Source organism: Marmota flaviventris, chromosome 6, assembly GCF_047511675.1.
Source record: "Marmota flaviventris isolate mMarFla1 chromosome 6, mMarFla1.hap1, whole genome shotgun sequence".
In the NCBI taxonomy this organism is placed as follows: domain Eukaryota; kingdom Metazoa; phylum Chordata; class Mammalia; order Rodentia; family Sciuridae; genus Marmota; species Marmota flaviventris.
Genome location: NC_092503.1, coordinates 139,903,980 through 139,928,370, shown reverse-complemented (window position 1 = coordinate 139,928,370; position 24,391 = coordinate 139,903,980). Strand labels below are relative to the sequence as shown.

The 24,391-nt window shown below is 37.2% G+C and overlaps 1 protein-coding gene and 1 long non-coding RNA gene across 11 annotated transcripts in view; both read right to left on the bottom strand.

The window, feature by feature from the left end:
• Window positions 1–24,391, bottom strand: part of Fars2 (phenylalanyl-tRNA synthetase 2, mitochondrial) — a 513,853-nt gene that overhangs the window by 367,339 nt on the left and 122,123 nt on the right. For 8 of the 10 annotated variants that reach the window (XM_071613658.1, XM_071613660.1, XM_071613657.1 and 5 more), the window contains one exon: window positions 23,489–24,121. The exons of the other annotated variants lie outside the window; for them this stretch is intronic. In XM_071613658.1, the coding sequence (XP_071469759.1) occupies window positions 23,489–24,103 (615 nt within the window). In that variant the 5' untranslated portion in view covers window positions 24,104–24,121. The remainder of the gene's footprint in view (window positions 1–23,488; window positions 24,122–24,391) is intronic. 10 annotated transcript variants of the gene reach the window in all.
• On the bottom strand, window positions 7,174–10,198 carry LOC139706071 (uncharacterized). The gene is made up of 2 exons (XR_011707786.1): window positions 10,125–10,198; window positions 7,174–7,840 (listed from the first exon to the last, which is right to left on the bottom strand). It is a non-coding gene; the product is annotated as an uncharacterized lncRNA (long non-coding RNA).

Sequence of the window (24,391 nt, the reverse complement as noted above, 5' to 3'; positions counted from 1 at the left end):
TTAAGACACTTCTGCAAGCTGTTTTGTTTAAACACTTAACTTAGCTATATGATCCTGTTAGAAAGGATGTGACTGAAAAGATCAACATCATAATGGGGCAGGGTGGGTATTCCTCTGATTAACAAGTAGGGTGAGTTCTTTGGCAACAAGAGACACAAAGAAGCTTTTGGGGAAAATAATGAATTGGTGTGTTGGCAGTAAAAGCTCAAAGATGCCCAGGGAATATGAGAGAGTTGATAAATAGTTAGGAATGATAAAGAGGTTTTTCATAAGGATTTTGAAATTGCCTAGGCCTGGGAAATGAGTGCCAGAGAGCTAAGTTCTATCTAGAAAAATGGCTTGGAACACTATCCACTGACAAAACAGAACTTGGGAGACAACAGAGAGTCATTACACTTTTTCCAGAAAGCTCTCGTTGTAGGTTACATGACTTCAATGGTTCATTCATCTTACAAAATTATCAGCCAGTTCTCCACCACTCATTCATGATTTTGTAATGACTGGAAATTTAACAAGGTTTGAGAGGGAAGTGAAAACAGAGTGCACAAGTTAACAGACAAAATGTCAACCCGAAAAGATCTTTCATTTCCAAATTATATTGCTTAAAATTCACAGGCCAGTATAAAATCAGTGCCATCTAGAGGCAGAGAAGACAAGTTAGCCATGGTGCAAGACACGCTGCCAAAAAAAAAAAAAAAAACTCATTTTATTATTTATACTCCATGAATCCCATTTTTAAATTTTTTTAATTTGTTTTAGTTATACATGACAGTAGAATGCATTTATGCACTTTGATATATCATACACAGATGGGATATAATTTCATTTTTCTGAGTGTGCATTGCAGAATCATTTTGGTCATGTAGTCACATATATACATACAGTAATAATGTCTGTTTCATTCTACTATCTTTCCTATCCCCACAGCCCCTCCCCTCCCATCACTTCCCTCTACCTAATCTAAGGTAAAGCTATTCTTCCCTTGTGCCCCCTGCCTTACTGTGAATTAGCATCTGCATATTAGAGAAAACCTTCAGCCTTTGGTTTTGTGGGATTGGCTAAGTTCGCTTAACGTTATATTCTCCAACTTCAACCACTGACTAGCAAATGCCATAATTTCACACTTCTTTAAAGCGGAGTAATATTCCATTAAATATATGTATACCACGTTTTCTTTATCCATTCATTTATTGAGGGACACCTAGATTGGTTCCATAGTTTAGCTATTGTGAATTGAGCTGCTATAAACATTGATGTGGCTTCGTCACTATAGTATACTGATTTTAAGTCTTTTGGGTATAAACCAAGGAGTGGGATAGCTGGATCAAATGGTGGTTCCATTCCCAGCTTTTTGAGGAATCTCCATACTGCTTTCCAGATTGGTTGCACCAATTTGCAGTCCAACCAGTAATGTATGAATGTACCTTTTTCACCACATCCTTGCCAACATTTATTGTAAAATGCCTGTATTATTGATGATTGCCATTCTGAGAGGAATGAGATAAAAATCTTAGTTTTGATTTGCATTCTCTAATTGCTAATTCTCTAACTCCTAGATGTTGAACACTTTTTCATATATTTGTTGATAAGCTGTATTTCTTCTTCTGTGAAGTATCTGTTCAGTTCCCTAGCCTATTTACCAATTATTTGGTTTTTTGGTGTTAAGTTTTTTGAGTTCTTTATATATCCAAGAGATTAATGCTTTATCAGAGTTGCATGTGATAAAGATTTTCTCACAATCTGTAGGCTCTCTATTCACGCTATACATTGTTTCATTTGCTAAGAAGAAGCTTTTTAATTGGAATCCATCCCATTTATTGATTCTTGATTTTACTTCTTGTGCTTTAGGAATCTTGTTAAGAAAGTCAGTCCTGAGCCAACATGGTAAAGATTTGGGCCTATTTTTTCTTTGATTAGGAGCAGGGTAAACTGGAAATCCATATGTAGCAAAATGAAATTAAACCTCTATCTCTCACCCTGCACTAAAATCAACTCAAAGTGGATCAAAGATTTAGGCACATAAATCCCATTTAAAAAAAAAAAAAAAGATTTATATCTAACAAACCACACTTCCTAGATAATAATTTTTCTTTTAAATTAAAGACCACATAAAACTGATACCAGGATTATATTAACTTGATCAAATTCCAACTAATATGTTTTTTATGGTTTTTTTTTTTTCTTTCTTGGGCTAGGGATCAAACCCAGAATGTTAGACATGGTAGGCTACCACTGAGCTACATCCCTAGTCCTTGCACTTATTCCCCCCTCAACTGTATGATTTCTAAAAGGGCAAGACTTCATATTAGAGAATACCAAAGACAATCCAAATTATTGGTTTAATTATAGTTTCTGAAATGAACAACTCCTTACATAGGCAAAAATCACTGAAAAGGCAAAAGTAACATTTGAAATAAGAATCTGCTGGTCTTGAACTCTTGTATGTATCAAGCTGGGTTCAAGTCAGAAATGATGTATGTTCCAGAGCTCAAGACCAGCATGGGCAAGACTCCATCTCAAAAAAGGAAGAGGGGTTGAAAAAAAAAAGGAAGTGGGGAAATCTGGTTTACCACTATGATTCAGATCTTCAATGTCCACCAAGGCTCATGTGTTAAAGGCTTGGTAAAGCCTAGTGCAAGGAAATTAGGTCCTCCCTGGGGAACATGTCCTTGAAATGTCTTTAGAGGATAGTGGGACATCATCTCTCTTTTCTCTTCTTTCTCTCCCTCTCCTCACCCTCTCTGCTTCTTGCTGTCATGAGGTGAGAAACTCCTGAAACACATGCCCTCCCCTCTTCCCCCAACTGCTCCCCACCCCAGGCTTCTCCACAGGCCCAAAGGTAGGGGCCAAGCAACCATGGACTAAAACCTCCCAAACTACAAGAAGAAATAAACCTTTCCCTGAAAGTTGATTTATCTCTGGGATTTGTTACAGTTAAGGAAAGCTGACAGCCTCATTAACAAATTGTGACAAATGTGACATGTAGCGTAAGATGTTAATAATAGGGGAAACTGGGTGTGGTTATTTAAGAAACTTGTCTGCAATTTTTCTATAAATCTAAAACTATTCTAAAATAGATGGGTGTTACAAAATTGAATATGGGGACTATGTACTCTTCTGACTGAGACTGGCTACAGGAAGACTAAGTCCTAAGAGCAACAACAAACTCTTATGGTGAGAGAAGACATATGATCACGATTTTTAACTAACTTAAGAGCATGAGGAAAGGGCTCTGGGTACCAGACGACCTCCAGAGTAGAAACCATCACAGAGCGCCTTGAACACTGCAGACACTTCATGCTCTCTTTCCTAATTACTTGATTAATTTACAACTGCCTCAATAAGCACATGCTGAGTTGAGAACCAAATTTTGGAGTAGGAAGTATTAACTGTTCCCTCCAATTAACTTCAGATACAACACTAATCATGTATCTCGCTCCTTAAAATATCTATTCCCACACACATTGCATTCACTTGGGAAAAATATTGGCTTTGCTTTCTTCCTTACTGAGAACAGAAAAGCCATTCAATAAAAAGCCTCCCAAATTCTAGTCTGTTCCTTTTATAAACATATTTATCTTTGCTGCAGGCAAGTTTCAATTATTCACACCCACCTTGGTCTAAATAAAGAGGAAGAAGAGAAAGAGGAGGAAGATGACCCCAAAGACAACTCACCTTGCTCTGCTCGGGCTCTAGACATTACTAGCCCCTCCTTTGATACTTACCTCCATGAATGATATCCCCAGAGAGTAACCAAGGGCTAGGGCTGTGGCTTAGAGGACAGTGCTGGCCTAGCATGTGAAAGGCCCTAGGCTCAATCCCAGCACCACACAAATAAAGTAACTTAAAGTTAGTGCTAACTGCTTTTCCCTTGTCTCACATTCTCCTATGCAGGGATGAGATCAAGAAAGTGCTACCTCCTTCCTGTGCTGTTTGATCTGTCATTCTGCCACCTCTGTGGTTTGGCCCACACTGTTCCCTCTTGGACGATCATAGTCATTCTGACTTGTCCTGCAGCTCCAATCTCACATGGCAATGCTATTCCACATGCTACTTTATGGAATTATTCTAAAATGCCATTTGATTACATCATTCCTATTCTTATTAAAGACTCCTCATTCTTTTTCAATTAAAGTTGAAAAGCCAAAATAAATTACCCAGGTAGCCCTTCATGAGCAGTTTGTGCCTCCCTCTCTACAGTCACCTCCCATCACCTTCCCATATGCCACTGACTTCACAATACATGTTCTAGGAACTTGTCACACTCTTTTACACCTTGGTGCCCTCAGAATCTGCTACGCGCACTTCCTGAAACATAGTCTCCCTTCTCCCTGTATAACCACATTTTGTTCAAGACTCTGTGAGACACCTTCTATTACTAACTACGAACATGATTTCTCCTTCTGGGTGTTGGTCAGCTCCCTCTCACTATGCTAACCGTGCTGAGCAGAGTTTGCAGTTTATTTATCTGTCTCTCTCAGTAGGCTATAAATAAAAGGAACAACATTTAGTCAGGATAAACTAGCCTGTTTAGGATGAGGTTCCCAAGAACACACAGCATCCAGTCATGATCTATATTCACCTCAGCTCAACCAAACCTAAATATGTGACCTCTGAGCCCTAGGGACAGACCAGTCATCTGGAGAGTGGTAAATACAGCCTGCAACTCTGATGAACACTGGTTTATTTATGTGGCAGACCCATTGCTTATTAATACTTGGTTCACAAACAGAGAAATATAAATCTCTTGGAAACATAAGCACATTCACATATCTTACCAGATGAACTCCCAAGCTTTCATTTCCCATGAACACAGCAAGCAAATTCAATTATACTATTCAAATCCAACTAAGGCATTTCAACAAATATTAAGTATTCAAATCACTTTGGAGGAAGGATTGTGATGTCTTAGTGAGATGAATAGACAGACATATTAAAGGGATAGGAGATTCATCCAAGTGGATTTCAGCTGCTAATTTCCACAGTTTTTAATTTCTTTAAACAACTGGGCCCTAAGTAGGATTTTCTACTGCACATCATTGGGGAAGGCTTGTGCTTGAAAGGGCCCAGTTAAATACAACTCTGTCCTAGGGTCTCTGTGGGAAGTCCATTCCTGTTTTAGCTAATTGATATTGAACTAGCTTTGTCATTCCCTAGATTTTCTGCAACACACCACATGCCAATTAATCAAGTTACAGAGATTAGCAGAGGGGAGGGAATGCATTAAAGCTGTGTTCTGCAGGAAGCAGACTTTATTTTCTCCCTGCTGCTTGTCTCATTTCCTCTCCTTGCAATGAGACTTTGTGCCAGTGGAGTAATGGGAAGAAATCTGAAATATTCTGTGGGGAAAGATGCTACAAAATACATTGGTGACTGAGAAGCAACTTCTGCCAGGCAGCTGAACAAAATATTGGTAGTCAGGGTGCAGTACTAGATGAGATGCCCGAGCTTCCAATGAACATGTTTTGATCTAAGCTTTGTCAGGGAACCCATCTTCACTTGAAATGACCTTCATTTTCTTCTATTTTTTTTAAATTTTTTTAATACTTGTATATGGACATGATACCTTATTTATTCATTTTTATGTGGTGCTGAGGATCAAACCCAATGCCTCACAGGTGCTAGGCAAGCACTCTACCACTGAGTTACAACCCCAGCCCCATGACCTTCATTTTCAAATACAAACAGGACCTCGCTGGATCACAGTGTCTGTCCAAGTTTCCTAGGCTTGTAGGAAAAAAATTCAAGTTGAAGATATTACAACTCAAGTTGAATGTATTACAGGGGCTACTGAGACTCTTGCTTTGTGACCCAAACACATTCCCAAGAAATCAGGGTCAACAAAAGCCTCAGGGAGGCAAGTCCCATCCAAACGCCCCCATGCTGCTGTCCTCTTGGCATGAGCTGTGCTGCCCTCCACTGCACTGTCAGTGGACAGCTCCTGGCAGCCACCTGAACCCCTGGAATCCCTAAAGATACAACCAATCGCATCTGGGTTTTTCGGAAATCAGGTGAGTTGTTCTGTCTGCTTTTATTAACCCTGACATATCACGACAAGTATACTTTTCAGCATTTCTCTGAAGGGTTCTCTGGGGGATACCAACAGGAGAAGAGATTGGGTTAATACTCTGCCAAGCTCTCGCCTAAACAGAGAAAACACCAGAAACTTCAATCCATCAAAGCCAGAAAACTGCATGGAACTGTACACAAAATACACAAGAGATTAAATGGCTGGTCATGTCCAGGAAAAGAGCAACAATGGCAAAAACAAAAAGCACCCTATCCTGGTGCGAATTGTTTCTCATGACAATCACCATTTACAGGAGGAGAAAACTTCATCCATTCTACTGTCTGTTCAAAATTATGATCTCTCGTCATCATCTTCCCAGCCATGATGACAGATAATACAGAAAGAGATTGCATTTTCTTCTTCAGGTGGCTAAACAGCTCATTCATGATGCCAGTGGATGAAATATAACAGGACCAGGGCCCCATCTAAATTCTATCACCTACTCTAAAAGAAGCCAAGAGAAAAGATAATAATCTGTCAACATGGGAAGGAAAAGGAAAAATAGCAATGGCTTCAAAACAATAAAAGTAGATCAGAACTAAAAAAGGCCAGATATCTGAATGACTAGCAATATTCAAGTAGAGTAGATGTGCACTTTTTTTTTTTTTAAACTGGGAATTGAACTCAGAGACACTTTACCACTGAGCTATATTGCCAGACCCCCACCTTTTCTTTGAGACACGGTCTTGCTAAGTTGATGAAGTTACCCTCAAACTTATTATCCTCCTGCCTCTGTCTGTAATTATAGGTGTGTGTCATCACACCACACTAGATGTACCTTAATTGACACAGAAAAAGGAGACATCTGTTTTTAAGATAAACACACAGGGATGGGTAGGTACCATTTGATGAACACCTCCCATTCATCAGGCAGCACGCTAGAGGTTTCAGTATCAGTCAGGAGTTGTCCTCATCTTAGTTAAGGAAACTAAGAACCAACCAGGTGAATTAACCTAAGGTCACCGGAGTGAGTTGGAGAGCCAGGACTTGTCAGCCCTCTCACCAGCTCAAAAGCTGGTGTTTTTCCCTGCATAACCACCACCACTCTTAGAAACAAGCATTTTCAAGAAATAATGTTGGATCCCACAGACACACACCAAGAGCCAACAACCAAAAGTTCAACTTTATTCAGTCTTAAAGGCCAAAAATGGCATAATTCCATATTTTTACACCTTCATGTACAGATAAGCACTCTTTACTAAGTAATTGACTAAGTGATGTGCCAGGAGTTACTAAAAAGAGGCATTTATAGAACAGAATTTAGTAGTTCATAGAACTGACTGGGGCTGCTCCATATTCCACCATGGTGACAGATGTCCAAGAACAGTGTGACAACTCATGCCATGTGTCATCTGGGCCTCAGAATGCTGAAATCAGGTGAAACATTACTCTAGGTGTCTGTTGAGGGTGTTTCTGGATGAGAATAAGGCTTGATTTGGCAGAATGAGTGATGCACACTGCCTCAATGTGGTAGCTTTGCCTAATCCATTGAACACCTGAATACAATTAAAGGAAGAGGAAGAAAGAATTTTCTCTCTACTTCTTTCCAAATTGACACAGAGGTCTTCTCTTGGTCCCATACTTGGATTTGGGCTGGAATTGACAAAGAGTCTCCAGGTTCTCAGACTCAAACTGGAACTCGCACCATTGTCTCCGCTGATTGTCGGACCTTCAGGCTCAAGATGGAACTACAGATTCCAAAACCATGTGAGCCATTCCTTATAATAGATCTTTTGTATGTCTTAATTGGTTCTGCTCCTCTGAAGAACCCTAATAAAAAACAGATAACATCAAAAAGCTCCAAAAACCTGAAACACATTTGAAAAGCTGGGATAACCACAGTACTGCCTAAGGAAACTATCAGATCTTCAATGATATCCTGGATTGGTTGTAGATCAAATGCTGGTACAGTTAAGGGGTTTTTGTTTATTGTTTGCTTACAATATGGGACTGAACTCAAGGGCATTCTACCACTGAACTTTATTGGGGATGAATGAGGTCCTTTTATTTTTAATATTGAGGCAGGGTTTTATAAATTTCCCAGGCTGGCCTCATACTTGTGATCCTCCTGCCTCAACCTCCCTTGTCACTGGGATTTCAAGCAGGCATCATCATGTTCAGCCTGACAGTCTCTTATATTAAATCATTGTTGTTATAGATGCCTCATTATGGATGAATTTATTATCTAATCCATTGGGATATATGATAAACCCAACAGCATATATTAATGTATAATGAAATCAATATATTAACTAGATTTTAAAATTATAGTTGAAATAAGAATCATTTCTAGCACTAATGCCGAAGCAGATGAATACATAAACCACATAGTCCTACCACAAAATTCCCCAACAAGAGATATATCATTGTTGTCACTGAGTTTCTTTTGCCTGAAAGTAGAAATAAAATCAGGGCACCTTATCTAGAAGTCTGTGACCTAAAAAAAGAAAAAAAAATTAAAAACTGAGAACCATCAATCTGAAGAAGGTAAACCCAAGTTCCCTTAAAATTTGTTCTCTCTCTCAGAATCCTTATGGTTAGAAAGTTATTATTTCCATTTGGCTAACATAAAACCTTCTCTGTTTTGACGTAAGCTTAACTCAAACTACACAAAATACAACAAATTATTTAAACTCCAACACATAACAGAACTCCAAGGGTCAACTTTTACTGGATGTGTAGTACGACCTATTCCCCACAGGATTCATGCTACCCAACTCTGTATCTGAGTCTGATTTCCAGGTAGCTCTGTCTTCACTGGCCAACTATTTCTATTTCTTCATTGTAAAATGGCTACTACTTAGGACAGATCCTTGCTATAGGGAAGAAATGATATGGGATACATAATAAACCCAATAGCATATATTAATGTATAATGCCTTTCAGAAACTATTTTCTTGGCTTTCCCAAACACACTCAACTCATCCTTTGTTCCTACACACCACTGAGTCTTAACTCCTGTTTTGGAACCCGATTCTCAAATCATCTCAGCAGGTCACATCTGGCCATTCTCAAATTTAGCAGCATTCTCTGCCATCCTGTAAGTAGGGAGAGAAAGAATTGTTTTTCCACTTTACAAACAGATTTAGCATGGGAATTATTAACTTAGAGGTTGAAACTATCTCTTTGACATTTACACTGACTTCAAATTACATAATGTAATCCAGAAGCCTGGAAAAAACCTTAAACTACACACAAAACCCTCCATGTATATATTCAAGTAGGTATATTTGTGGGGACTGCCCATAGCTCTCACTGGATTCTAAAATGACGAAAGGTGGTTAGAAATCATAGCAATAATTTGAAATCATAGAAATCATTGCTATGATGGAATGCTCTCAATCCCATTCAAAATTACAAGGTCTCATCACTAAAAAAATAGCTAAAAAATAACATTGTGTTAAAAAGGTATATCTAATTTAAGAAGTTTTTTTTTAAATCTCTGAAATCTGTTGGATTAATAAAGAGCTTATGATTTCAGAGAGATCCGCTCTGGGATAAATCAAGGCAAGAGAATGGCATTAGAAAGTCCAGGACAAGAATTCAGAAGAGTCAGGTGAATGGTACATGCATATAATCCCAGAGGATAAGGAGACTGAGGCAGGAGGACTGCAAGTTCAAAGTCAGCCTCAGTAACTTAGCAAGACTCTAAGCAACTCAGCAAGACCTTTTCCCTAAATAAAATATAAAAAAGCGATGTAGATGTGGCTCAGTGGGTAAGCACCACTATGTTCAATCCCTGGTACGAGAGAGAGAGAGAGAGAGAGAGAGAGAGAAAGGAGGAGGAGGAGGAGGAGGAGAATGAGGAGAAGGAGGAGAAGGAGAAGGAGGAGGAGGAGAAGGAGAAGAAGAAGAAGAAGAAGAAGAAGAAGAAATCTAAGAAAACACCAAAAGGACCTGGTAAAGGGTACATTATAAGTCAATCAGCAGGAAAACCATTTTTTACATCGAGGAATAGATTTGGTGATCTGAACATACAGTTCAAAGGACTGCATCATGGGTGGTTCAGAGGTTGGCTGATAATGCCTCTCACCTACTACCCACCTGCACCTACCAGGCTGAAAATGTGAAATTATGCCACTCCATCCAGAGAAGAAGCATTCAGTAATATGCACCAGGCAAAGAAATGCTGTCCCTGGCAAGGTGCGAAGTCTGTGAAAGAGCATAATATTGTTGTGAAAATATTTCTGCTACTTTCACATATCACTTAGGCTAGTAAAAAAGACATTGTTACTGTAATTACGTGAATTCAGTAAAACCTAATGAGGCACTCTTAGCTTTCAACAGCAAATGTAGAATGTAAATAGCAGGAATTTTCTTGAGATCCTGGAGGAAAGGAATATAAAGGATATTCATGTGTTTCTCTTCCGATGCTATAGCTGGTTCAGGAATATAGGATTTTACCCTTCAGAATATCCTCTCTCCTTTAGTTGTTCTATAAAATAAGAATTAATAACTAGAAAGCTTCTCCACTACCAAATTATACTCAGAAATATCAAATCAGAATTAAGAACAATTATCTTTCCCTCCTTAATTGTGACTTCCGCTGGCAACCCATTTATTGGATGAATAACAGCCTATCTCCCTAAAGGCTTCTAGACATTCAGAAGAGGTTGAAAGCTGACTCTACCACTTTTTAATTTGTTGCTTCTAAGCCACAAATCAAGGCCTACTTTGTGGAAACTGAGTTGGCCCCTGAAAAATTTTTCCTTTGCCAGCTGACAAAATGTTAGGCTCTGTCAATAGAGGTCACTGCAGAGATGTTGCAAAGGAAGGACTTTGTGCTGAGTCCTCTGGGCTCCAGTGTCCAGCCCTGCAGTGCAGGCTGCAGTACTCAGCTCCCCAAGGAGTTCCCAGAAAGGTCAGCTCTTCCTTTGGGTTACTTTCATACCACTGTGCTTCCTACAAGACACTTCTCACCAAACATCCTTTGCCAGCACCTAGAAGGCATATTATCATAAAATGTCAGGGTGTTGTTCCAGCAGTTCCACCAGCCTACTACCGCTACTTCTGAGCTATTTTAATTTTTTTTTTTTTTGGTAAAAGAAATTGAACCCAGGAGTCCTGAACCACTTCCCCAGCCCATTTTTTATTTCAGTACAAAGTCTTGCTAAGTTGCTTAGGGCCTCCCTATATTGCTAAGGCTGGCTTTTAACTTCCGATCCTCCTGCTTCAGCCTCTGAAGTTGCTGCAATTACAGGCATGTGCAATCACACCTGGAAAATAAATCTTAATATCTTACTTTCCCTGATCCAGCTACAGTGTGATTTCTGCCTGGTGATTGGGCCCTTACCTATACACCTGTACCTCTAGAAGGCTGAAGCAAGAAAACTAGATATAAGAATGCTGAGGAGTTCAGACCACAAAAGCAGACAGGTAAATTACTATGCAGTTACATATCTCAGTTGCCATCTTTTGCAGAGCTTACGCTGGCAGTCCAAAATGGAGAAGACATCCTAGTGCATCTATTAACTGCCACTCTGTTCAGGGTCTTGGGTCATATACAGGAAACACAAAGAAGATGGCATGGCACCCTAAAGGAACGACTAACCAGATGGAGACACTGAAGATATATAAACTTCAAAGCAGTGAGCTTCGAAAGCAACAGTGATAGTTACAGGAAATAACATATAGTGTAATAATGGATCTCAGGCTGAGATGTATAGTGTCTTTCTTATCCTGAGCAAGAATTAATTATCTGCAAAAGCCCTGTGCGACAGAGAAGAGGACTACTCTTCAAATGGTCATCCAAATCTCCATTTGTCCTGCAATAATGAGGTATTACTCAAATACTCAAATCCAATGGACCCTGGACTCCTGCTGTGACCAGTTACCTTTTACTTCACTGTTCAGATAGAACTAAGTAAACATTTGGGCAGAGGGAGAAAAAAATAAAGGAAATCTGTTTCAATTCAAGTGTGTCTGACAGGGGGAGTTCTGCCTAAAAGATTTTTAAAGAAGAGATTAGAGAAACATAGTGACTATAATCTATCAAGGCCAAATTAAAATGCCCTCAATAAAGCCCCTCCACATGAGGCTATTAAGGAAACCCAATAACCACATGGTGAAGAATAAAACCCTGTCATTCACGGAAAGACAGAAAAAGTGATTCAGGGCCGAACGCAGGAATAAAGAGACTACCTTTGGCTCACCACAAGAGTAACAGTGGGGAAGCTCAGAACGTGAAGCCCAGGAGCAGGAGGGTTCTAATGAACCATCTGGAAAGTGGGAGAGAACATCAAAGGGAGCAAAAGTGAAATTTTCTAATGATAAATAAGAGCAGTTTCTGACAAGGAAACCACAAAGAATGCCAAAGGGCTTGTTCAAAATGAAGGATGCCCACTCTACTAGCAATCACTACAGGCAAGGGGCACAGCCAAAATGAGAAGCCCTTCCCCCACTCCTACACAGACAAAGAGTGATCATGACAATTTTTTAAAAGGGGGCAGTGGTTAAACACAAGTGTCTGAAGTACCATTTCAATAATGTGGTGTAATCAAAATTATAATGAAAGCTTATTTCTCCATTCTCTTATCATTCTTCTGTAAAACCACTTGTCTTTGTTTCTGTGTAAATACTCATGAATTATATATTTACCATGTAATATTTAGAATGTCTTCCTAACTATTGTGTTCATTTATAAGAATCTAAAGTTCTGTATTTCATAGACTGGTAAAAATTTCAATAAAGGTCTAGGGACTAGATTAAGCAAATCTGTGTTAATGAATAAGCAATGATTTAATTTTCCAAATGCAGTCATGTGTTTAAAATCTCTATCACTCCATGAAAGAAAGAGTATGTTAACACACAAGAAAGTGCAAGGAAAGCATCTCAAGACAAAGGAGAATCCTTTAAAATGAAGAAAGACATTTATAAAACTTGCTACATTGCTTTTGTATTGTCAGTTTTCCTAGAAACTAAAAAGAAAAAAAAAAATGCGATCATGGACCAGGACTAGGTAACCCACCCAAGTTTGAAAACCACTACCCAGGAAGGAAGAAACTAAAGAGAGACACACATTCTTACATAAAAATTTTAAAAAGAAGAGGCATTTAGAAAATGGATTTTTTAAATAATAATGAAGACAGAAACAGGAAGGAAGGCTGATCATGAATCACCTTAGCTTCAAGACAAAGTGCTGGTACATGAATGTACAGGACACAGAGAGTCCAGAGAGAGATGACCCACGGGATGTAACCAAAGGAGACTGAGGACAAACTAGGGAAACAAGGACTCTGAAGTCAGGACTGACAAGAAACTGCAGACACAACTCCTCACTTCACCCACAGGGACCACGGGTCAGCGCAACTGCTGAAACAGGACCTCTAGGCCCAAAAGGAAAACAGCTTCTCTGAGCACTGGTCCAGGTGTGCACTTTTTAATTACAAATTTTAATCACATTAAATAGACACAGGATTTGTGTGGGTTCCCTCTGCTGGGTCTGCCAAATACATGTTAGCTACCATTCTTTGAAAAATAAATGTCTCAATAAATGTTTTCTAAACATTTAGTACTGAAGCTGTAGAACAGTGGGTTTCAAGTCTCAAAATTCTTCTATACACCAAACAATCATAACATTTTGTATAATTTGCAAAGAATATGACACCACTCACCCTCCTTATACCTCAAGGGTAAACATTATTGTGACTTTGTTGTTTGGTAGTCCCATGCATTTTTTTCATACCTACTTATATATTTCTCTAATTGAAAAACTGGGTACCTGTGCACATAAACAGGGGGACAGAAAGCACCATGAAGTACATAAGAACACGCATGGCTAGGTGTACTTTGTTGTTGAGCACATTTTTAATATTGATTTAGAAAGATAATTTAGCTCCCTGAATACAACATTAAAACCTAATCCTTGTTGACATTTGTACCTAGAGTTTACGTTCGTTAACTATTATAAAATATTCAATATACAGAGTTCATTTTACTTACCCTTGCTCCTATCGATGGACATTAGTTTCTTTTTTTTTTTTTTTTCTCTTTTCAAGTTTTAAATACAACATCCCAGAGTACACAATTTTGTTTTCATTAGAAACTGCCAAATTACACTGCAAAGTCATGGTAATAATGGATATTTCCAACAGAAGGGTATAAAATTTGGGGGTCCTCTAGACATTTCAGTTTTCCAGATTATTAAATTTGCTACTCTGATAGGTTTGAAATAACATTTGGTTGTTTTAATTTACACTGCCTTGTTTACTGATCAGTTGATCCTTGTTTACCTGCCAATCATGTATTACCTTCTTCTATCAACAGGTCACTTACAATGTTTGACCACTTTTCCTTCATTAAACATAACAAAATGAAAACGCATGTGACGTTTAAAGAAAAATAAAAACACCTACATGGGTGGTTAACACCCACATCCATTTCCAGCAGGAACAGTACTGAAAACTAGAAAGTCCTTTCATGCACATACCAGATCACACCAGGTCACTCTTCACAGGGTAACAACTAAATTTGTTGCTCACTGTTCCCTTGCTTTCCGTTACAACTGTTCCACATATGCATGCACTCCTACTACATTAGCCATTTTGGCCCACATTTTCATCTGTTTATAAATGTAATTATACAATGTCAAGCATCTGTAGCTTTCTTTCATTGTTCAACGCTGCTTTTTATATTCACTCATGTTGAACCATGTAGTTGTGATTTACTTCCACAGATATGTAACACTACATACCACCATATGAAGTTGTTCCAGTTTGAGACTAACATTAACAGTGTTAAGAAACATTCACATTTATTTCCTGATAGATGAGACACACTCAAGAATGTCTCCAAAGTCTAAAAATGAGAAAAGGATTTCAGGTGTGGTTTTCTTCTTTTTATTTACTCTTGAAAAAGATTTCATTTTAATTGACACATAATGTATATATTTGTATATATTTCATTTTAATTGATGCATAATGTATATATATTTCAATGTGATGTTTTAATTATATGTACACATATATAATGATTAAATGATTAAATCAAGCTAATTAGCATATCGACCACCTTATGTGCTTATTTTTTTAATCACAACATATACATAGTATTTGAGTTCATTCTGGAAAAATCATACATGCAAAGGAATTTGACTTCAATCCCCTTCCCTCCCTCGCTTTTCCTCCCCTCCTCCTGCCCCCACCCTACCAAACTTCATTTCTTCTACAAATAAATAAAGGTGAAAAACTTGATATATGAGTATAACATGGTTTTGTTAAATTCATTCCATATTTCTTCACATTTCCCATCCTTCCTATCTTTCTTCTAGCCCACCAATCTTCCCTGCATCTTCATGATACCTGATCCCCTCCAAAACCACCTTCTTTCCTTTATTTTACTTTAGCTTCCACGTATGAGAGAAATCATTCAACCTTGATTTTTCTGGTCTGGCTTGTTTCACTTGGCATAATTTTCTCCACTTCCATTTACCAGCAGATGCCATTATTTCATTCTTTTTTATGGTCTTCTGCCATAGAATGAAATAATAAACATTCCAATGTGTACATATAACACATTTTCTTGATCCATTTACCTACTGACCGGCATCTGGGTTGATTAGGCTTTTGTAAATCGTGCTGCCATAAACATTGGAGTGGCTGTTATCCCTGTAATAGGCCGATTTTAGTTCTTCTACATAAATATCTAGGAGTGAGAAGTTGAATCACATGGTGGCTCCATTCCTAATTTTTTGAAGAATTTTGCAATCCCACCAACAATGTATGAGCATACCTTTCTCCCCATATCCTCACAAGTATTTATTATTCTTCATGCTCTTGATAATTGCCATTCTAACTGAAGTGAGATGAAACCTTAGTGTATGTTTGATTTGCATTTCCCTGACTGCTAGAGATGTTGAACATTTTTTCCACATATTTCTTGGCCATCTGAGGTGGGGGATTTTGTATATCCCAGGGCATTCCATGGTTCCATATATTCACTCATCCTTAATATTTTCAGACATTTAGCTACTGGATTCTATTTTAAAGACCAGGACTTTTTGAATATTCAACACAGGTCTTCTGTCAATTATACAAAAAGCAAATTTTCATTCAACATGTAGCTTGTCCATATTTTTATTTATGTATCTACTTCAGCCTGTCTCAACTTCATTTATGGAGCCTGTCATTAGGCAAGTTTACATTAACGTAGTCAACGTTAACACTTTTCCCCTCAAGGATTTTTGTACTTATACATTCTCACATTTCAGATATTATATTCTACCAACGTGATAATGAAAATTTCCTATGTTATCTCCCAGAATTTTAGAGTCTTCCCTTCAAGAAATGGATTAATTTATTCAAAAATAAATTTTGCATTTGGTATGAGGTAGACAATGAATTTTCCCTAGATGATTGTTTGAGAACAAATGATACAGAACCCATCATCCCCCACTTACTTAACATCACTTCTATTTTATAATAAGTTCCCAACTCTAAGAAGTGTTTCAATGTTCTCTATTTGATTAACCTTTTGCCACTGCTAAAGTATCTTAATAACTACAAAACTATAAATCCTAATACCTGAATAAGGCATGTCTCCTTATACTTATGCTCTGCCTTTGAGTTTTAAAATTGATCCTTCAATTTTTCTAACTTACCCACTGGGCAGTTTGATCAGACTTACATAAAATGAACAGATTAATTTTACGAAATTACAATCTTTATTATATTATTTCCTCCCCATTAAACTAAAAGCCTGGTATGTACCTCTTTCTTCTCTGTATTTTAATAACATTTATTGATTTTTAATTTATTTATTTTGTAGTACTAAGAATCAAACCAAGGGCCTCGTTAGTGGTAGAGTAAGCACTCCACCATTAAGTTACATCTCCAGTAATATTTGATAATTTTATCCATACGTACCTTCAGCATCTTATATAATTCACACTGGGCACTTCAAAATTTTAGTAACAACTATAAATGAAATCTTTATTCTATTCTATTTTCTAATTGGTTATTACCAACAGAAAAGAAACACTAATTTTTTTCCATATTCTTACATCTAATAACTCTGAGCTATCATTTAATTATGATGATTGATCTGGATATTCTATTAATTCAATGATGAAAATGAGCAATGACAGCAGGTGATTCTAACTGGTAGTTAATTTTGATAGAAATGTTTATAATGATTCACTATTAATTAGGATGTTTGCTGTCAATGTTTGACAGATATCATTTAGAAAGTTCAACAAGTTCCTTTCTATTCCTAGTTGGCAAAAGTTTTTATTCTGAGGCATTAATGTCATGCAATGCTTTTTTAACGTCATAGGATAATTAAATGTCAAAAAATTCTTTTTTCAATGTCTACTGAAATAATAAAATGCTTTTTCTCTTGTATCATTAATATGGCAGAATGTAATATATGCATAATAATGAGTAGGGTACAATTTGCAGATATTTCATCTAATTCTTTACATGTTCATTAAAAAAGAGAAGGATTGATACTTGATAAGATCAACCTTCTAACACCCTCTTAAACTGCTTTGGACATTAATGCATCTAACCTCATAAAATGAATTTAAATGGATGTCCATTTCTATTTTATGATACAGACTATACAAGTCTTTCACAATTTTGGTAAAAACTAGTGTAAAAATATCTGAAACTGATGGAGAAGATGCTACTAATTCTAGATTTAATTGTTTTTAGTTTTCTGTTGTGTGCAATTTGTGCTCTTCTCTTTATATGTCCTATGTTTTTAGAAATTCCTGATATTTGTCTGCCCTATGAAAGCAGGGGTGGTACATGCTCAAGTCAGGTTTTTTGACAGACAGGCCCAAGTGCTTTCCTTCTTCAATCTTGTTTTGTTCCTAAACTTATATTAGGAAAATTTCAAACACATGCAAACATAAAAAGTATAATGAATCCTTATGTATAAAACTCCCAGCTGATTTACAATTCATAACATTTCATCCATCCTCAAATGCCAAATCCCCCATCCCACAATATTGTGAAAAAAAAAGAGACATTGCAGCACTTTGCCCACAGATATTTTAATACACTTCCCTAAAAGATAGAACTTTATAGAAATGTAATATTATCATCACAGCTGGAAAAAAAAAAAGAAAGAAAAAGAAAAAAACTCCTTAGCCAGGTACAATGGCACATGCCTGTAATCCCAGCGTCTCCAGAGGCTGAGGCAGAAGGGTTTCAAGTTCAAAACCAGCTTCAGTAGAAGCGAGGGTCTAAGCAACTCAGCGAGACCTTGTCTCTAAATAAAATACAAAAAAGGGCTGGAGATGGGGCTCAGCGGTCCAGTGCTCCTGAGTTTAATCCCCAGTACGAAAACAAAAAAAGCATAGTTATTTTAAAACATTCAGTTAGTGTTTGAATTCCTAATGGCCTCAAATGTTTTCTTTTTCATTAAAAATGTTTTATGTTAATAAAATGTACACATTCTGATTACCTGATCTTTCTTTTAATTTCTAGGTGCCATTTCTTCTTGTTTTTGTGAATTTACTTAAAGATATTGGGTCACTAATGCAGAACAAAGCTTCTCGAACTGACAAAGGGACATTTTTATATTTCCAGTTGGTCATGAACTGAGATGTGGGCCTACTACACACAACAGGTACACAAACTACACTCATGCAACTCACAAAGAGCATTTAAGAACATCTGAAACCATCTACATGCTAACACAAAAAGTGCACGGACATGCTGGAGGAGGACAACTTGCACATTTGTAAACACTCTGCAGTGCTTAAACATTTCTACTATTTACTTTCTTTTTAAAATTTTTTAATAGATTTTTTTAAGATTTTTGTTCTTTTTAGTTAAACTTGACAGTAGAATGTATTTTGATATATTTATACAAGCTCAACATCCTGTACACCCCCAAGACTAGGATCCTAATTAGAGTAAGATATACAACTATTTACTTTTCATTCCTATTATATTCTGCATATCTCATCTTGAGCAACACTGATATAAATTTCCCATAGTCTAGATTTAGATTTTTACATCTCTATGTGATTTCCGCTGTTTATCTGTCCTCTATATGCCCTATAAATGTGGGCGTTGAATCTATAACTTCATCAACTCCAACTTTTCAGGCAAGTCTTTACTGTTAGTATCATATTGTTTCATCAGAGACACAGAAGTGAGATTGACCCCATTTTTGAGTTATTAGTACTCATTAATGAACATAAAATTAACACGTTTTGTCAAAATGTCACTAGTAAATTTGGTGCCCAATGCTTATTATTTGAAAATATCCCTTAGGAAGATGTCCTTCTCTCAGGTACCACTGTGTCCCTCTATGACCTCAATTACTAACAGTACAGAACTTCTAGCTGTAAGTTTTAACTTCCCATCCTTTTGTGAAGATCTTGTCACCTAGTTGTGTTGTAGATGTTATCTGCACTTTTTCTTTTCACTGTTTCAGCTGATGTATCACTTGGAAACACTAGGGATATTATTAATAGGCATACCAACCTATCTCCTAGGATTAAAAAAAAAAATTCCTTGTAGCATCTTAAAGTAAACATTGAATTCATTGATTTTCAGAGGTTCCAATGTTTTTAAATAAACACATTTAAAGCTAAATATGCCAAAAATACCCTGTTATCAACATCTCATTAGTTTTGCCTTTTTAATGCTATGACTGTATGGTTTAAGTAGAGTCTAGCAATATTCTCCATCGTAAAGTGACAATCTCTCCCAACATATGAGCAATATGAAATGAGTATTTTCACTGTTGGTGAGTGGTAAGTAATACGCAATTTAATATAATATTTCTCTACTCATGAATCTAGAGTTGTGAATTTCTTAAATTTATGAGGCCATGAAAATTTTCATCATTCTTTAAAATTGCTTTCTAACTACAAACTACAATATAGTCAAGTAAGCATAGATCCATGTTATAGATTCTTTCACATTTATTTAGACTTCACCTATCAACTAATAATGGGCAATTTATTTTAAATATTCCAAAAAACTATATAGATTTGACTCCTGGGTACAGAATATAAATGGACATCCACATATAGACACAAAACATTTATAAAAATAACAGAATTCATATGCACTCACATATAAATACAGTTTCATATTTTAAAAATAAAATGAATCGAGCTTTTTAATCATGGTTTTCAGATATCCTTTATCATTACTCATTTTTTCTGCTTAATCCACAGTAGTGGTGGGTTTTTTTGTTGTTGTTTTGCTTTTTTTTTTTTTTTTTAACAAAAGTAAAATCTTCTACCATAATCAAGAACTTGGCAAATCCAACTTTTAATTCTTCAGTCTCGCTTTATGTATTAAGGTTAAAATACTGCATACATAAAAGTTCATAATTTATTAGGGTTGTTGGTTGATATATTATACCCTATTTATCATCATTTCTATAAATTCTACATTACCTAAGAACACTACTGCTGTACCCATCTTCTTTTGGTAAGCATTTGCTGCATATATCACTTTCCCATCCTTTATTTTCAACATTAGGTGTTCTTTGTTTCAGATTTCTCTAAATATTTAATCTAGTAATGAGTTTCTTTAATTGCTAAGTTTAACCCATTTTAATTTGTAAATAATGATATATTTGAATTTATGCCTATATTTTTCATTCCTACTTACCATCTTCCTTTTATTTCCTTTATGCTGACTTCTTTTAAACTGACAAAGCTTCCTAAACTATTATTTTTTCACTGTATCAGTATGGAAGGCATGGAGTTAACTCAGTATCCTTTGTCTAAATGTGAAAACTTTAGCAGACTTTACTTATTCATTGCCCCTTCCAATTTGTTAGCGTCATTTGTAGTTTTCATTTTATCTTTTTTTCAAAACACAAAAGGGTTTTTCCCCCATGCTGAGATAAAACAATGTTTTGTCATAGTTCATTTCCTTTCTATGTGCATCACTGTTTCTTTGGCCCTGTAATTCTACAATTTTCTTCTTGCTGAATTACATATTATATTTAAATGATTACAAAGATTATTTAATAACAGGAAAGCTTTATAACAAGAAATAGACAGGTATGGTGGCAGACATTTGTAGGAGGCTGAGGGAGGAGGACTGCAAGTCCGAGGCCAGCCTGGGCAACTTAATGAGACTCTACCTCAGAATAAAAAGTACAAGGGCTGGGGATGCAGTTCAATCGCAGAGCACTGGCAAGTTCAATCCCTAGTATGTATGTACATGTGTATGTATGTATATGTGTGTGTGCATCTATATATGTATGCATGTATGTATATAAAATTCTACATATGTATCTGTATATGTATGTACATATATAAAATTCCTATCCACAGGAAAATAAAAAAAGATTTTCTTGAGGATTAAGATTAGATCAGACTTAGAACCAATACTTTGAGAACAGAAATTCTGAAACCACTACGTCTCTCTCCTCCCCACTCCCACTGATGAAAGAAAAGCTCCCCTTGGGTCTTAAGCAGGTGCCCCTTACAAAGCAGTTCCATGGAAATCAAGAAAATACAGTAAATTAGGCAATGAATTCAGAAGACTCATGTTCCAGTTTTCGCTCTGCTGCTGACTGGCTGCACATCCTTCTGCAAGTCATTAAACCTTTTGAGACCTCAGATTCCTTATATTGAAGTGGAAATAATCTACCTCACACAATTTTTATTAAGAGCAGTAAATGAAACAATGAACTGAAAGCACCTTATCAAATTATAAGGAAATCAGACTCACATGCTCCTGTGTGCAGGAATTTTTAAACTGTAAATGAGAACACGCAGTAACTTTATCTGATTAGATTAGCCATGCATGTTCCCTGCTAAATTGGACTGAACCCAAACAAATATGAACCAAGGAAAGGGCTACTTCACCACCCTCTTCCTATTTTCCATCTTCTGTGGTAGCCTGGATTTTCCCTCCATTAAAATGCTAGTGTGCATCTCATAGACTTCATAGCCTTCACTGCCTCTCCCACGGCAGGCAGGCTTATAAACATCAGTGTGCACTTTCCTGTTTTATTTCTCTAATGAGGTAAGCTGGACTGCACACCTGTCCAATGCTGTGACCTGTACATCACATTACCGGCATCACAGCCCCTCTTGCAGATTAATTGTAAGTGACATTCTATCACTTGGTCATATTTCCCAGACTCTGACCTGTCTTTGTTCATTTCTTTTAGTTTCCTAATACATCCACATTCTTTTTAATAGTTATTATTCCTAATTTAGAAAACAGTCAACTATTCCAAGAAGTAAGACCACTTTAAGCTCCCCAGAGACGGCTCTGATGGCCTTTTGTGGAAGGCTAACCCATTGTTGAATTATCATAGATTCACAGGATAACATAGATTCACCTTCGGAATCAAGCAGAAAGCAAAGAGAATGAGGAAACAGTCTCATCCAGTCCTCCCCAGCTAATGACTTATTTAATACAATACAACAATGGTTATTTATTAGCCTAAGGTTCCTATACTATTTATTTTCATATTAACTGCCAATTTAGCTTGTGTTTGCAGAAGGGAGTTTTGTGACCATAATAATTCCTCCTGTTCCAATGAGCAATATTTGGAAGGAGATTGCTACAAGAGTAAATGAAATACTTCCTGAGCCTACTTTAATTCTACTTCTTTCTCACAATGAAAATGGAGCCATACGAATTAACATACAAATTAAGGATAAATGATAGAATTCTTTAGGAAATGGACTCAAGCTATTTAGGAATTTTTGTAATTTGCAAAAATGCATCTAATATATTACACTAACAATATAACAGAAGCAAGGAGTATTTGACTTCTTGACTAAAAAAGTTTTATGCACTCAAACACACACTTCAAAAACAACAGCAATTAAGACATTCCAAATCATCATTTGAATGAGAGTAAGGAAAGAGCTTAGGAATGAGAACAGTTTAGAGTTGAAGCCAATACATCTCCAATCCCCTAAGGTATATAAGAAGTTCATTATCTCTAACAGCATGAAAACATAATTAACTTCTACTAACTGAGAACTGAAATAACCTGACCACAGGTTTCAGTGTTGTATCTTTAGTCAATCTGAATTAAGAGTGAATTTGAGCCACAGACTATCCATTCACAAGCCGTGACTTGGAGAAAAGCAGGTGAGTATTGAGAGAAAGGATAAGGTCAGATAAGAGAAAACAATATCTGATTTCTGAAGTTATATTAATAACAAATCTGCCATGTACAATGGAGGGTGAGAAACCATGTACAAAAGACATCATGAAAAATGGATGCTTCAGGCTAGGGTTGTAGCTCAGTGGTAGAGCGCTTGCCTAGCACATGTGAATCACTGAGTTCAATACTCAGTATCACATAAAAATCAATAAATGAAATAAAGGTATAAAAAAAATGGATGCTTCACTATAGCAAAATAAAAATCAAGAATGATTCTACCAATTTTACTGAGATAACCTTTGTTGACAATAGCAAAAAATGTAAATGATGTCCTTCAGAGATGAGAAACATCTCAAGACTCACCTCATGCTGGGAGAAGAGTCGAACACCCTCCAACTGATGGAAAACTGGGTAGTGCTGGGAGTCAATCTGGTCACGCCGGTAGACGTCACCCACCACCAGGAAGGCATCCAGTCCTGCATGCACCAAGTCCCACTGGTGTGCAGAAGTGTGTGCTCTCAGCATGTGAGTTCGATTCAGGTAGTAATTGTCCCCCTTCTTCCTGCTGGGGTGGTGAGCTGGGATGAGCAGGCTATCAAAGTTCTGCCAGGTGGTGACCACTGGACAAAGGTCGTCATAGACCGAGAATAGTGGTGTCCCAGAGCGGCCCACATATTGCTTGTAGAAGTACTCCTTCACTCTCTCCTTGATCAGCCACAGAGGGTGGTGCTGCTGGTTGTGCAGATTCCTGCCAACCCTGGACAGGACCTTCTGGGTGAGGTTGGTATGGTCATCCTGAGGGTAGGACTTGCCCAGCAACTCTGTGACACTGCCTGGAGCTCGTTGGGCAACAAACTCTGATGTAGCCGGCCTGGAGCCCCACACTTGATGCTGATGGCTTCTGCTGACAGGACTGATCTTCCTCACCAGGCAGACATGTGCATGGGCAGCCCTCCAGAGAGCTGAACAAACCATCATAGAAACTCCTCACAGATTCTGAAAAGAGCACACATGCATAGCCCAAGTCAGCTTTTACTCTCTGGAGAGTAAAGTGTGCCCTTTGTGTCTCCCACCAGTTCCCCACTTTCCTAAAGACATGTACCCTTCCCCACTGTCCCCTCTACACAGTAGGAAGATCAGTTAAGAAATTATGATGGCAGAGGCTGATATGTTTAGAAAAATCCCCCCAAAAAACTCCTGTTGAAATTTAATTGCCATTGTGACAGTATTAAGATGGGACCTTTAGGTTGTAAGAGCTCTGCCTTG